Raw genomic sequence first — 15,494 nt, forward strand, 5'->3', positions numbered from 1 at the left:
TGCACCCATACTCCCTCTGAAGGCAAATTTTCCTCTCACAAGGAAACAGGCTCCCAGAACCAAAAGCAATTCTACAGTTGTTAGGATGTCTTCATCCATTGCTTTAGAAGCTTGAGTTCTTTTCCATCAGACTCATACTTTACTGCCTCACCTCAACTGGAGGTCAGTGTGCAAAGGCTTTTCTGCTCTCAAGGAAACAGCACTGTGGATTTTTGATATTAAAAGTCATAAATGCGGGGCTGGAGAGATGACTCAAAAGGTTTAGAGCACTGACTGCTCTTCCAGAGGTCCTGAGTTCAATTCCCAGCAACCACATGGGGCTCACAACCATCTATAATGAGACCTGATGCCCTCTTCTGGTGTGTCTGAAGACAGCTACAGTGTACTATAAATATGATCTCTTTAAAAAAAAAAAATGTGAGCCTGGCTGGGAGGCCAGGAGGGGGTATATTATGCTTTATTCTATTTATAAAACTATGGTGGGCGATGGGGAGCTTAGTAAACACTACACAGCAATACATCTTCTCTGACAATACTCCTGACCAGTATCTAGCCCTACTTCTGCCACTTGATATCCTGTGCTGAGCTCTGTGTTCCCAGAACTCATTAATAGCTGTACCTACTGACAGTCAGAAGGACTGACAAATTTCAGATGCTGAAGAAAGACAATCTACTATAGGCTACTCTTCCTACTACAGCTATCTGTGCTGTCCAGGAAGAACACATACTCCTCATACTCTAGAGTAGAAACCAAAAGCAACCCAAAATGTTCACGAGGAGTCTGGCTGTCTTTAGCTACGACACAGGAACAAAAGTCATGAAGCACAACCTAAGACCTGCCGACATCTGCATCTTCCTATATAAAGGAAATCAGACTTGTTATAGGAAAGTTATAACACAGACATGACGGCCTGGCATGGTAAGGGTTATCACAGTTACTCCCACTATGTGTGCAGCAAAAGCAGGCAGGTCCCTCTCAATGTTCTTGGTGGGTTTGTGGGTTTGTTTTGCTTTGGTTTTGCTTTTGGAAAGAAGTGGAATTTGTAGATCTTCTATCAGTTGATGCAAATTTAATTATGCATGTGTGTTTGCAGGTGCCCACAGAGGCCAGAGAGGGCAGTGCGTCCATAGACTGCAGTTAAACAGGCATTCATGAGCTATATGTGGGTACTGGGGACCCAAAATCGTTTTACCACCTTTGTTTTATTCCAAAATTACACCATTTATAGATGGTTTTTGATACATCTGACAAGCTCTTTCTGGGAACCAACTTGATCCCAGAGGGCCCCTTCAAAAATCCACACTAGACTTTTATTTAGAGGAGTACATGATCGGTGTGTGTGCGTCCTTCAGTTGCATGGGTGCCTAGAACTCTTAACATGTTTCCTTCCATTTACTGCTGGCCATTAACTTCTCATTCTATATTTTGAGACCGAGAACCCTCATCCCAGCCCCTGCTATTTCTCCTGGTCAGGTGAAGGAGATCAAGACTGTGGACCACTGATGTGGATTTCTTCAGCCTCCCCTTAGGGCACGCAGGTAGGGAGGAGAGGGGAGGGGAGGGTTGGTGCCAGGACTTTTTTTTTGTCAAAGGTTGAAGGAAACAATCCTAGACAGTGGTGTGTTAAATATGCTAAGCTGAGCCTTCAGACTCTGCCACTCAAGAGAAGGGCTGATCCATAATTCCAGCTACAGCAGTTACTTAAGCTTTGTGTCCGCGTTTCAATTTTCCTGATCTTGATAATGGTTAAGCCTTCAGCTACTTAATGTTCATTAATGTTTGAAATTTCCTCATGACCACCACCAACCAACCACCCCCTGCCAAACGTCATTCCCTATTTCAGGCAATGTCATGTTGATAAACTTTGCCCTCAAGGTATTTGGACAAAATTACCCATACGTACAAAGGAGGCAGGAAGGTAATTTTTGGCTTAGATTTACTTTAGTGAGGCTGGCTTTCTCCCACCATATATATTTAAGGAGAATTTCTCCGTCAATTTAGAATATGCCACATAGGACCCATTTTAAGGATGCTCTTCATGTCTTTGCTCAAAGGTAAGAGACATTTTATTGTAGTCTACTTTGCCCTATGGTTTGTCTTTTTAATCGGATATAAAAGCTGAACGATGCAGTATGACATGTCTTGCAGACTCTGGCTGAGGCAGGACAGACACAACTCTGGGTTGGTAAGACCAGCCTAGGTAAGAGTTAATTGCCAGTTTAGCCTGAACCAACAGGGAAGAGGGGAGGAAGGATGGGTGGGGGGGAAGGGGGGAGGGAGATAGGAAATCCCTTCCTATGGAGTGTCATGAGCTCCAATCTTCCCAAATGTGATATGAGAAAGTACTGAACCCTCGCAGAGTTTACTTCCTACAAGTTGAAAAGGGGGAGGACAGAACCTGGCCTTGGAATGCAGCAGAACTCGCCAAGCTCTGGTACCTCAGAACCATCGGCACTTGGTATTTGGTATCTACATTATATGATGCAATGTTAATGAGACCTCAACCCCAATATTCCAGTGTCCAGAATGCTGACTTCGTTTACATCAGGATGCTCAGGAAGGCGAGGCAGTTCTGACCAGTCACTTGAGCCAAGATTTGGTTGCTCCTATATCCTTTGTCAGCTGATAAGCATACCAATTTATTGGATGAGGAGAAAGAAGTTAGGCTGGGTGTGGTAGCACACACTCTAACCCTGGTTCTATGAAGACAAAGGCAGGCAGCTCTGAGTCCAAGGCTAGCCAAGACTACAAAGCAAACATGCCTCCCCCACCCCCCCCCCCCCAAAAAAAGCACCAGGTCACGTCCCATCTGCTCATCGGTGCCTCAGGTCTACTCACCCTTAAGAGTGTGCAACAATCTGGGGTTAAAAAGGTTCTACTTGAAGTCAGCTCTGACACGTGGCCATTTCCTCAGCACCTCAAGTGCCCGCCCTCCCCAAGCTGTGCACTGCCCTCAACACTTCCCAGAGTTGTTCATGCTTGTAAAACTACGTGCCGTTGAGTCAGTCTAACGTTGGATCAACTCCCAACAGTTCCTTGCACTTTAAGACGTTTTTCCTGTGTATTGTGGGTTTAACAAAACCGTTTCCTGCCTCCACTCTAGCCAGTCTTTAGATGCTCCAACTGCACTTTGTTTCTGACTTAGCCTTGTGTAATGATTGTGTGCGGGTGAGGAGGCTCCAGCAATCACAGGCACAAACCGCCATGCACTGCTTTTTTTTGTGGGCTTGGTGCTGGTGATCTGAATTCAGCTGAACTGTCTTCATGGCTGCACAGTTGAGCTCTCCTGACCAGCTATGTCCTTTAAAACAGCCACATCTTAACTTTCAACTGTTCAACACTCCATGTCCTCAAAGGTAACCTCCTGTCATATGAACTCGCCTTACTTCAAGCACAAGGAAATGGCATGGTCCACGAAGTCTGAGTTTGTCCTAGTTTCATTTCTGCCTGGAAATAGTGTAATAATAGTGCATTAGGAAAATAATGCATTTCTCACTGTTCTTCCTTCCGGCCTCTCGTCTTTACACTCGCTACGCTTCGTGCTGGCATTTTTTCCTTGAAATGCCTGCAGAGGCTCTCCACTCCTTTGTCTTTGCTCACAAGAGCTCACCATCTGTCTAAGAACCACATCATAGCCCCACTTCTGCACAGCATCTGCATCCCGAGGCACCAGCTCTCACTCATTTGCATATTCACTGTCAACTCCCATCCACACACTTCTAAAGGTCAAAAATAGTTTAGGGACAGGGAGGATGCCAAGTACCTTTTATCCCAGCACTCGGGCACCTAAAGTCTAAAGTTCAAGGCCAGCCTAGGATACACTTAGTGTCTCAATGAGGAGGTGGAGGCATCCTAGGAAGACTGCCCAGTGAGTTCACCACTAAACTCCTGAAACCCTGTCCTAGTGCCTCCAGTGTGGGTTAATTCTCCCAAATCACTACCTTATTGTCCACCAGAATACAGAGGCAGAGGATTGGCAGGGCGGCACATGCAGGTGAGGCCAGCTTGAGGTACACAGTGAATCCTAGTCACACAGACAACTCTGGGGCACATATAGCTGTGTTAGTAGCTGCCCTCAGATGCACAAAGGCCCAGCAACACAGAGTGGAGAATGACCAAACAGATTACCCAACTCATACCTAGTATTCTTAATGAATCTGTAAGAGCAACCTATGTCAAGAGTTCAGCTTGTTCCTAATGCCCCAGTGCTGCCCTCAAATACAAACATACAAGGGAGAAACAGAGTCTGGTTTTCTCTAATATCAACTTTGGTAACTATAACTCCACAAAACCAAAAATATGGGTGTTTAGAATGTTTTTAATGAACTGATGACTAAAATTACATTTGACAAGGAAACGAGACCCATCATGAAGGTGGGGTTGGGGAGGAAGGGACCAACGGAGACATATGGAACGTGTCCCAATGAGACCTGTTTCTCTGTAGTGACCCTTTTAAGACAAGGTTTCTGATGGCATCCTCCCAGTTCTAACTATAGCTAGCTCACTGGCTACAGGTTAGTTCTCACTGAACTTATGTTTATGTAGGGTTTGTACAAAATCCTGTGAGCTGGCGTTAGAGGTGGTTGTAAGCAGCCCATACTAGGAACTGGGAAATGAAGTCCACAAAAGCAGTACACTCAGCCCGCTTGCCTTAAGACTTCCTGTGCTTTGTTTCCAGCATTTCTGACTTATGGTACAAGTCCATCCTCACTCAGTGCAGAGTCACTTGTACACTGCGTGCACTTCTCCATTATGTGTCCCAACTATATCCTCTTGTTCAGAAGTCAGACCACTGAAAAGATGGAGAAGCTATGCTGAGACGCAAACCACTCACTGAGACTTACATGTCCACACAAGTGGACGTCCATCATGCCTGCACCAGTGGTCATCAATGAGGCTCTCTGATGAAGCCCAACAGAGGACCTTAGGACATTTATGAACGCGTCCAGTGGTGTTCTCAGCTGAACTGGCAGTATTGGACCTGGTAACCAAGAGAAGACTCAGGGCGGGGGTAGGCCACTGGAAGATGGCTGAAGATCCTGGGTTCCTCTCCAAGTGCACAAGCACCAAGGGCCCAGCCTTTATGTTTTCTACTATGGTCATATCCCCTAACTATACAAATCCCAAGCCGTGACTCGAGACCCTCCCCAAATGTAATCATCTTAAGCACACACAAGAACCACAGGCATCAGAATATAAATTTGTGAAATTTTTCTTTACAAGAAACAGAGATCATTATAAAATCATAAAATTTAAAAACATGTTTTCTTCAGCCAAAGAATGTAAACCATGAGGAACATAACAGGACAGCAAGGCTACAGCCTTCTGGAGAAACCACAGACCAGGCAGGTCCTCAGGACAGATTACTGAAAATGCCATTCACAGCAATTTTATTGGTCTTACTATTCTTAGAGGGTTCTACCAAAAGCAAGTGATTTTTAATGAGATTAAATAAATCAAAATAATTACATTGCAACTGAATTATGGAATGAACGTAACATCGAATCCTGTGCATGGGGATGTTTAGATATCCATCCAAGCACAGGTCCCTTCACTCCGTCTGTATGAAGGGCAGGTGTAGCTTGTGTATCTCAACCCTACAGTGTCCTCCTCTGCCCTGCAGTTCCCCACAGCACCTGGTGAACAAGCACTCATTACAAACACTTCATCCATCCATTATTCTGTGTGGAGTGTGATCCTGGCAGACTGTGAGACAGTGAGAACAGATAGTGAGGTTAAACACATCTATCACCATCTTGCTCACGCTGAGAGGCAATTTGGTAGAGTTGAAATAATACTGACCTACACAAAACCTGCTGTAACCTGCTTCCACCCTTTTTGCAGAGAGAGTTATATGTGACACTGTACAAACTTAACTTGGGAAAGAAATCAGGTAAGTACGTTATTTCTAAATTTTAACAATATAAAAATCAGAACACAACATTTTATGCCTATTATTTTAAGGCTATTCAGGCTCTAAAGGAAATAATAAAAATGACAAAATAGTCTCACCTTTATTTCAAAGAAAACCTCTACAAATGTTATTTATATTAAAGCTATAGTGTTAAAATTGCAAAACTGCCCTACACCAGGTCATAAGATTCTTGAACAATTAAAAAAAATATTTATACACAAAATTTTAAACCTTTTATGAAATAGAATAGAAAAATATCTTAAATTAAAACCTCAAAGTGCCACTCTGCTTTTTAAAAAAAGACGTCCAAATAATATATGGTTTGAATCTTTCTTTCTAAATAAACTACATTTGTTTCTGTATCTCTGTAACCTGAGGCCTCGTTAGACACACCAACATGTCAGACTTTGTATTAGAAACCCACATAGGCCAAAATTTGGTTTACCTTTAGGCTTTATACAAGGGTGTTACAAAAACTATAAAAAATTAAAGCTGTGACCAGATATACCATGGCCTCAGCTTCACGTACATTTGCCCACGTTGATATTCAGTCAACCATGCATCAAGAAAACAGTTCAACGCAAACAACAGAACTCACGTGTTTTTAACTATGGCGAATTCTACCTTGTGAAGATCATTTGCATATTTACTTGTGGGGAAGACAAATCTCCGGTCAGGTCTCTCCTCAGACCTTTGGGTCCCAGGAACTCAGCTGCTGAGCCCCTCCATGGTCCCTGCTTTACTAACGTGTGACATTAGAAACATCCTAATTATCAGTATTTATTTCTTCTTTTGGTTTGTGTGCCTCAGGATGCTACTCGGGGCTTCAACTCTCGGCAATCCTCTTGTTTCGTCCTCCCAAACGCACGGCTTTAGTCAGCGCACCCAGCTTTCTATGGTCAATGACTTAGACACACGGGGAAATACTTGAGGGTTAAGTATTGTCCACTTTATTTTCTTTTCATCTGAAATTCAGAATTAATGTGCAGCCACATTAATGTACGAAAAGGTTTACTAGAAAAATAAAGAATTTTAAATTTTTACAATATTTACTACTTCAAGAATCTCTTAGAACAAATGTTACTTGTGGTTGAAATGCAGAATCTGATTTACAGATTCTCATTCAGTCCCTGTAAGACAAAGCACGCGTGGTAAAATGGTAGATACTCAACAATACTAAGAAACCCAGCGTGAGCGCTCCACCTAAACGCCGTGTGCCGTGCTCCGTGCCTCTGGTGCTGCCCGCAGAGTGTGAGACAGTCAGTCTCCTTGGACACTGGCCTCGTGCTCACTGCCATACTAAGGGCAAACAATGTGCTCTGTTTACTGCTCCAACACTTATACCAGCTACACGAGAGACAGAGAAATAAATACGCATGTGCACGTAGAGCAGACACTGAACGCCGCAGGCCCCTAAAGTCTCACTACTTCAAGAGGCCACTGCAGGGAAAAGACAAGGTGACAGGTAAAAAAAATGAGAGCTGTGCCTGTGGGCTGCACACTGTCCAGTGCTGGACCAGACATGTTTGGGGGAAAAACAAGAAACCAGGTCCACCATTAATGTCCTGGAGAGACAGGCACAGGAGATCAGAGCTGGGTGAGAAGAAACATTAATAGATGGTACCTACTACAATTTCACACCTGACTTTCCAATCACTTTGAATGTGCCTGTGGATATGGATACATACAAGTTATAAAACTAGCTTACTCACACTCCTTTTGGTGTGCTAACAAGTGTCAAGCCCAGTCAATCAGAAGCAAAGGGACCGTGAATACCTGCGTACTCAGAGGCTAGTCAGTAACTAGCATTATGGTTTTGACAGCAAAAATTCTATACATTCATAATAGTAACTTATTTGTTCTCTATGCATCTAAAGAAAATGTTGAATGTATATTTCCAGATGTCACCTTAAAGTTAAATTGAATTGTTACAATTTGAAGCTAAGTGTAATTTGCTTTGTTTTATTAGAAAAAATACTCAAGCAAAGTCTACAATCATCGGTCAATTAGGAATGACGTACAAGAACATGAGACAGTAAAATAAAAATGCAGGTACAAACTATGTCTCAAACACTCTATTTGGCAATATTTTAACAAACCAAAATTTTAAAAGAACAAAGGAGATTGCAGAGTCCTTCGCAGATACAGAATAAAACAAATGATGAAGTGCTTAAGCAAAAGGAAATAGTAAAGCACACTGCTTTTCCTCTGAAAACAGACCCCCATTTTCTACATCTTAGCATCTTAGACAGCTGTCCCAGAGCGCCTCATCTGCAGTGCTGTCCCTCGTCCCTCAGGCTCCCTCAGGCTCTGGGACTGCTCCTTGTCTACCTCTTCAACCCCCACCATTACAGCCTCCCATTCTTTTAAGACCCTGTGGGTGGTCTTTCATTTTTTAAGCAAATGAGAAATGATCTATGCATCATGGAACGTTTCCCATTTTGGAACCAAAGGATTAATTTTATATTGTCTATTCTTTAAAAACTTAGAGTAAAAACTGCTGGTATTCCTGACACTGTAGGAAGCGAGAACTCCAAGTGAGGAGCGCTTTCTGCAGTCTGACTGCACAGCACATGCTACAGTGCTGCTCCAACAGTGAGGAACGACTGCCTCAGCCTCTGTCAGAGGGGGTGCCGTAAACCATTACAGGTCAGGTCCTCCCTGGACTTTCTGGGAGGATGCCCAATGCTCTGTTCTTAGACATTAACAGTAGTACACAGTCCCTTAGTCTGCACAGACTTCTCTCGTTAAAGGTGCTTTGTTAGCAATCCCTCTGGCAGCACTAGTGAGTTACAATTTCCTTCAATATTATTTCTACCATAATATATACATTGACTTTCATGCCTCTAGAAAACATCTACAGTACATTTCATAATAGAAAAATATATTACAAATCTGCTGAATTATTTACAAGCAACGCTCTATTATCTCTATGCAACATTTGTTTGATACAGTACTGACAAGTTACACATTTCTGTAAAAGTTAAAAAAATTCCATATGGCTTCTTGCCTGCCAAGCAAGAAAGTGATTTTATTTTCCTTTTCAAAACCAACTTTGGTGCATAAAAGATTCAGTTTGAAGATATTTTAAAAAAAATACAATTTTTTTAACGTTAAAAAACTCAAAACACTTTCCTCAGGAAAAAAATTTAAAGAGTCAGAGGTTAAATGAAAATATGGAGATCATTCAAATATTTTTGAAACCGAGGTTTTTTTCAAAAACCATTGACAAGAGTTATTTAGGTAAATATTAACACACTGTGCCCCGTGAGACCCTAGTCCTGAAAAGGGAGCCATCAGACATACGGCCACACTCTTTATAGCAATTCTCAGACCTAACTCGATAGACGAATTTTTAGTTGATTGCAAACGTCGTTCACTGTTTGCTTAAATACAAATTGAACATTTTTCTTATCAGAGTTCTGCAAAAAGAACACAAATGGCAACCAATCACATCTATTTATCATAACTGAAAGGTTAATTATCTCTTGATAATTTCCACTGTCTAAATATTTTCTCTTAGGACTTCAAATCAACTCACACTGTCAAGATGGTTATCTCACAGTGCTTTGGTATTTAAGGGCAATTGCTTGTCTTTCCAAATACGACTGCTGCTACAGTCACTAGGGGAGCAAACAGCAGCCTAGGCAGCGAGCATGCAAAGCCTTCCTTCCTTCCTTCCTTTCAGAAGCTGTTCCACTGAGGTGCCAGCAAGTGTCTGCGCAGTGGCCCACAGCCATGTGGGCTACGGGCACATTAATATGCTCCACACAGGGTCTACTCCAGTCACAGAAGGTCCACACTAGGCATAAATATTACTCTAAATACTGGGCTTAAAAGTAAAAGAGGACGGGGTTGACTGTAATGTGCAACTTTCCCTAACCCATTGTCAGTGACTAAGACTGCAGGTTCCCCGCTCGTTTGCTTTTATGTATTTATGAATGTTTTACCTCTTCAACCTCTTCTGTGGCATTGTTCTAGAAAAAGAAAAAGAAAAATTACTCAGTTGAATCAAACAGAGTACTTCAAAATATTAAAATTTCAAATATTAGAAATCCTTGTAGAACTGAACATAATGACAGTGACAGGCTATCACATAAGGTTATTTCCGAGTGTGGATGTGTGCCCTCAGTCCCAACTACTGAAGACGGAGGCAGAGGGATTGCTTGAACCTGGGAGTTTGAGGACAGATGGGGCAACGCAGAAAAACCTGTCTCAGGAATCAAATATATATGGAGAGCAAAAGTCCTAAAATATACAGATGAGATCACCATAATTTTTAATTTAAAAAGAATCCCTGTTTCTATTATCAAGAGTCCCACATCTAAGATTTTCAACTATTTTTAAATGTTTACATTTCAAATAAATACTCTTTTTCGTCATGTCTATAAGTGAAGTGTACTTTCATTTTAACATATATATTATCAAAATTGTTCCTCAAAAACAGAAGTGGGAAGGAATAACTGTTTCACTGGTCAAAATCCAGCAAGTTAAACCCTAATCTCACACAAGGACCAATCGGGCCTTTATTACTATACTAGCTCCTGGTATTCCAGCTCCCTCAGCTCCAACTTGCAGAAGACGACAAAGGTCAGTATTGAGGTTGGGGGTTGTTAATATAGGCACTGTCCAAGCCAGGTGCGATGGGGGTCTGTGAGCTGAGCCCTGCAGAGACTGTGATGTGGGGCTCCAGGACAGCCTGGGCTACACAAAACCATCTAATGTATGAGAACATCGTTTCCCAGGAGGGGAAAAGCCAACCTGGTTTCTTTCAGTATTTCTGATCAAATCTAAGTGCGAAGACTATTTTTAATCACTTTCATTAACATACATAAACTGCTTTTCTACAAAACATAACAACACAAAAGTAAGTTGATGTGTAAGAAAGGATGAGGGGAAGGATGGAGAGAAGAGGCTTGGATGCTCATCCATTGTGGACTCTGAAGGTGCTGTGCCCTAACCAGTTTTAAGGCAAATGAGGAGCACAGCACCGCTGTCCTACTTCAATTACCTCCCTAGAGTAAGTGGGATCAAATCTAAGTTAGGCACCAGCAAATGAATGCCACTCATCTTTCTAAGTATGACTTTCCTATATTCTTGGTGTGATCGTCTCAATCTTATCCCATCCATCAGAGAGTAAGTCTCATTGCCTGTGGCACTGTCCACAGAGGATAGTTTATATTAAAGAGGGGAGAGTAGGGAATCCCAAGAGTCTCAATGTTCCCTCACAGCAAGCAAGGCCCGCGATGTTGGAACTCTGTTCTCAGAACATGTCTCAAACAAGAATCCTGATACACTGAATGGCATTTCCAACACCTGAGTCACAGAAGGAACAGGACCTTTCAAAGAGTTCGATTCCTACAAATGGGAGTCTTAGTTAGACAGGGATACAGATTAGTCGGAAGGACTCCTGACTGGCACGAGCACCCCAAGTTTGCTACTTACCCCCCCAACTCTAGATCAGCTAACTTTATGATGGCCAATCTGGGGATTTATCAGCCTCGTCTTACTGCTGGGTAACCATTCTCACAAGACATTAAAATGCACTGCCCCTGAGAATACAAGGCTGGGCGCTGGTTTTTAGTCTGCTATTTGGACATAGCAGCATGGTGCTTAGCTCATACTCTGGGACATGGGCAGAGGGAGTGAACTCGCTGTGACAGCTGCTAGGACACACAGTGTTAGGCCCACCCAGGGGTGCTATGTTGTGTGTCACCTGCGGAAACCTCTCATCAGACAAGCTTAGGAATGCGACTGAGAAGCACTGAACACACACAGTGCTGCTCACTGCTCCTCGGGAAAATCTCAGGACAGAGTGAGTGACGCACACGGCCTACAGGACACTCGCTCTCTTTCAGGCCCACAGAAGTCTGAGGCACAGCAGGGAGGCAGCGCTGATGGCACACCACATGGGCAGCCCCACAACCCCTGCACCACCCAAGAAAACTACAGATCTACGGGACAGAAATGCTGCTTGTCCCGAGTCCAGAAATCTGCACGCTTTACAAAGCCTGGTGCAGGGATTCTGAACGCTCACAAGGGATGTTCAGTTACTCATGTCTACACAAAAGCAAGACAAATCTCCAACACTGCAGATGGACATGATGTTCTATCTCTACTGAAAAACTCCAACTTCCCCAAAACTTACAAAGGTCAAGATGATAATTTAGAAGGGAAAGTATGTTGTCAGGTTACCTGTAGATGTTTGGGTCCAGCAGCAAGGCAGTGTCTTTGGGTAGTTTTGATAAATGAACTACTTTAGTTCTTAACTGATGTCGTTCACTTTCATTCACCCATACATCTGGCAGACTATAAATTTAAAAAAAAAGCCAATAATTAATTTATAGTTATCTTTGACATACTGCTCCTGTGCTGACAGAGACACCTACATTAATTAATTTATAGTTATCTTTGGCATACTGCTCCTGTGCTGACAGACACCTGCGTTTACTTCTGCCAAGGCCCGTGTGTCAGACACACACTCCACGAGTAGCATTTGGGGTCTATAGGATGCACTAGGAATGTATAAGGCTGGCTTTCAAATAAATTAAAGAAAATCTAAGTTTGTTTCTTCACTAACAAAGGAGTACTCCATCAACGCCGAGGAGAGGACTCTCAGGAGCCGGAAGGGGGGAAAGGGTAACAAGGAAGAAAAGGAGAAACTGCATGTGTGTGACCAAATCTGAATTTAAAAGTATTTAATCCTACAAAGCAAAGTACTTTGATATCTGAATTGTTCAATTTCTGTAACAGTAGGGTTATAACATTAAATTTGACATTTTAAAAAAGTTTATTTAATATGCATGAGTGTTTGCCTGCATGCACGTCTGTGTGCCACGAATATGCCTGCCTGTTGCCCTGAAGGCCCAATGTGGGTATTGGACAGTCCGATGTGCCATCTGGTGGGTGCTGCAAATCAAACATGGCTTCTCAAAAATCAGCTTCCATAAAGACGACCATGAGTTTTCAGAAAGTGGCCCCATAGAGAGACCCTGTCTAAAAAACAAAAGGTTCCATGTGGGAGGGGCTCTCTGACTGAAGACCAATTGCATAAAAAACGACTGAGCCGGCTTCACAGACTGGGGAAGCTACTGTGGCCAGGGAGCTCCGAGGTACAGAAGCTCCAGCCGCTGCCTCCTGAAGGGACATTTACCAAGCTGCCCTCTGACGGCACAGGGACTGGTGGTCCTCCTCAGAGGCTTCCTTATACAACCTCTACGCGTTGCCAACTTGACAGCCTCAAAGCACAGTACAAGTAAATTTCTTATTAAGATTTCAGTAGGCTAAATCATTTTTACACTCATGATTTTAATAAAAATAAAACATGTTTATTTCTTTATGCACTTTATGCAAATACTTACATGTCTTCGGGCATCCAATGAAGCAAAAGCTTTATCTTCCCAGATTCCTCCTTTCTCTTAGCTATTACCTAGTAACATCACAAAAAGTAAAAAGTAAACTGTAAACCACCATTTCTCTATACTCTTAAAACATTGACGGCCATGCCTACCAGGAAAGGCACTGCCACCACATCTCACCCTTTCTTCTTCCCACACGTCAACTTCTTCCCACAACACTGAAATTGCCAAGGTGTATACACACACACACACACACACACACTCACACTCACACTCTCAAGAATTAAAATGTAAGACCACTAAGTCAACTAATGGCTGCCGGTGGCCCAGCAGTTATAAGCACTTTCAAGGGCTGATTGTGGCCCATGATCTCCATGGGAGAAGGAGAACCGACTCCCAAATGACTTCTCATCTCTAAACAGATGGATATATAGGAGAACAGAGAACAAACAAAAACAATAAAACCAGAAACAGGTTTTTAGTGGCACATAACTATAACTTCCTAGGTCAGAGGGTCTAGGAATTCAAGGCTCTCCTTGGCTACATGGCCAATTCCAAAGTAACCTGGACTACGGGAGACCTAAAGCTGCTGCAAAGAGAAATATCTACTGAGAGGACTGTCTGCCTGGGCTTCCACTGCTGTACTCGGTGGGTCAATTCATCTTAGGTCTTACAGAGTGGCCCACCCATCCTATCTGGCCAGGGTGTCAGCAGTCTGAAAGCCACGGTGATCTCTAGAGTCCACACTGACTGACACTGGGACTCAGTCTGTGTCGTCACCATCTCAACACCACTGATACCAAGTCCAAGTTAGAAACGTCCCAATATTGTAATACTATTCCCAAAACATACCACAACTAATAACAGAACGAAAAAAACCAAGGATTTCCTCCTTCATATGCAAGCTTGTAGCTGGATAAATGCATTATTATAAGACGTGGCAATTAATGGAAAAATCCAAAAGTAGACCCAACAAATAAAGGCCAGAACCACTCAGCCCAACGGAGCCAGAAAGTGTGGTTCTGCTGGCCTCCTCTGGAGAAGACTCGGCAAACAGTTTCGAGTACTTCACGACCATTTCCTACCATGGTCACTGGTCATTCTCAAATGCTAAGACGGACACTTACATTTACAGTTGTATTAACCACTGAGAAGCTTTGGCAGATGTCTGAGGGCAGCTTCGTAGACTGTCTCCAACTTTATTCTACAAAGGCTGACTCTACTTAACATACAGTGATGTCCACTGAAGTCTTGAACCTGCTAGGCGGCTCATTTCTCGCTAACTCGCGAGGCTGCCCCAGGCTGCACTTGGACTTCCCAGGCAAGGCCCCTGAGCTTACGACTCTGCAGTTAGTCGAGACACTCACGCTCATGTACTTGAGGGTTCAAGCACTATGCACACGACATAAACAAGCATGTCCTTCAGCTTCCCAGATCCTTACCCTTATTTTATTCTCCTCTTTTGGAGAAGGGGGAAATCTCTTTCTTCTACAGTAAGACTAAGTGTTTCATCATCAAAATGATAGGGATACTTACTTGGAAGTCTTTGCACACAAAATACATAAAAGACAACAAAACAAACAAACATTTTTGATGGGGACATGCATGTGTTCACACACACACACACACACACACACACACACACACACACACACACACACACACACACACGTACATTCAACTAGGCCTCTTCAATTGCTTACCATCTTATATCTAAGTAGTATTTTTCTTGGTGAAGCACACATTTAATCTCAGCACTAGGGAGGCAGAAGCAAGTGGATCTGAGTTCCAGGACACCCAGGTCTACACTGTGAAACACCATGCACTCTGGCTGTCAGTCTCACCAGCAAGCACTCTCCTCCGGTAAGCCATCCTGCCAGCTAACCCTCTACGTTATTTCAGTCTTGGTGCCATATTTTGAGACAGACTTCTCCCTTAGCCTGGAGCTCACTGATTGGTTAGACTGGGTGGTCAGTGAGCTGGCCAGCACTGGAGTTACAGACATAGCTGAGGATCAGTCAGTCTGGCCCTGGGCCTCCTTCCCTACCAAAAGGACTAAACTTGTCAGTGTTATCAAAACAGGATCTACGATCTCACCCTTACCTCCACTGCAAGCCAGAACATGTATCCCCATCTTTAAAGGTTTTGTGTGCTATGAAAGGTAAGTGTGGGTGCTCTCATGCCACGCACGCACACACGGGAGTGAGGAGAATGTGTGTGA

General features: G+C 43.2%; 1 protein-coding gene across 2 annotated transcripts in view; it reads right to left on the reverse strand.

Moving 5' to 3' along the window:
* Positions 1-4,301: 4,301 nt before the first annotated feature.
* Positions 4,302-15,494, reverse strand: part of Aebp2 (AE binding protein 2) — a 36,827-nt gene continuing 25,634 nt past the window's right edge. The window contains exons 6-9 of one of the 2 annotated variants that reach the window (XM_032905492.1): positions 13,277-13,344; positions 12,111-12,224; positions 9,866-9,892; positions 4,302-6,880 (exon numbers count right to left, since the gene is read on the reverse strand). In XM_032905492.1, coding sequence (XP_032761383.1) covers positions 6,877-6,880; positions 9,866-9,892; positions 12,111-12,224; positions 13,277-13,344 — 213 coding nt within the window. In that variant the 3' untranslated portion in view covers positions 4,302-6,876. Of the gene's footprint in view, positions 9,338-9,865; positions 9,893-12,110; positions 12,225-13,276; positions 13,345-15,494 lie in introns of both variants that reach the window. The other variant, XM_032905491.1, reaches the window with a different exon arrangement.

The sequence above is a fragment of the Rattus rattus genome, chromosome 6, assembly GCF_011064425.1.
Source record: "Rattus rattus isolate New Zealand chromosome 6, Rrattus_CSIRO_v1, whole genome shotgun sequence".
Lineage (NCBI taxonomy): Eukaryota > Metazoa > Chordata > Mammalia > Rodentia > Muridae > Rattus > Rattus rattus.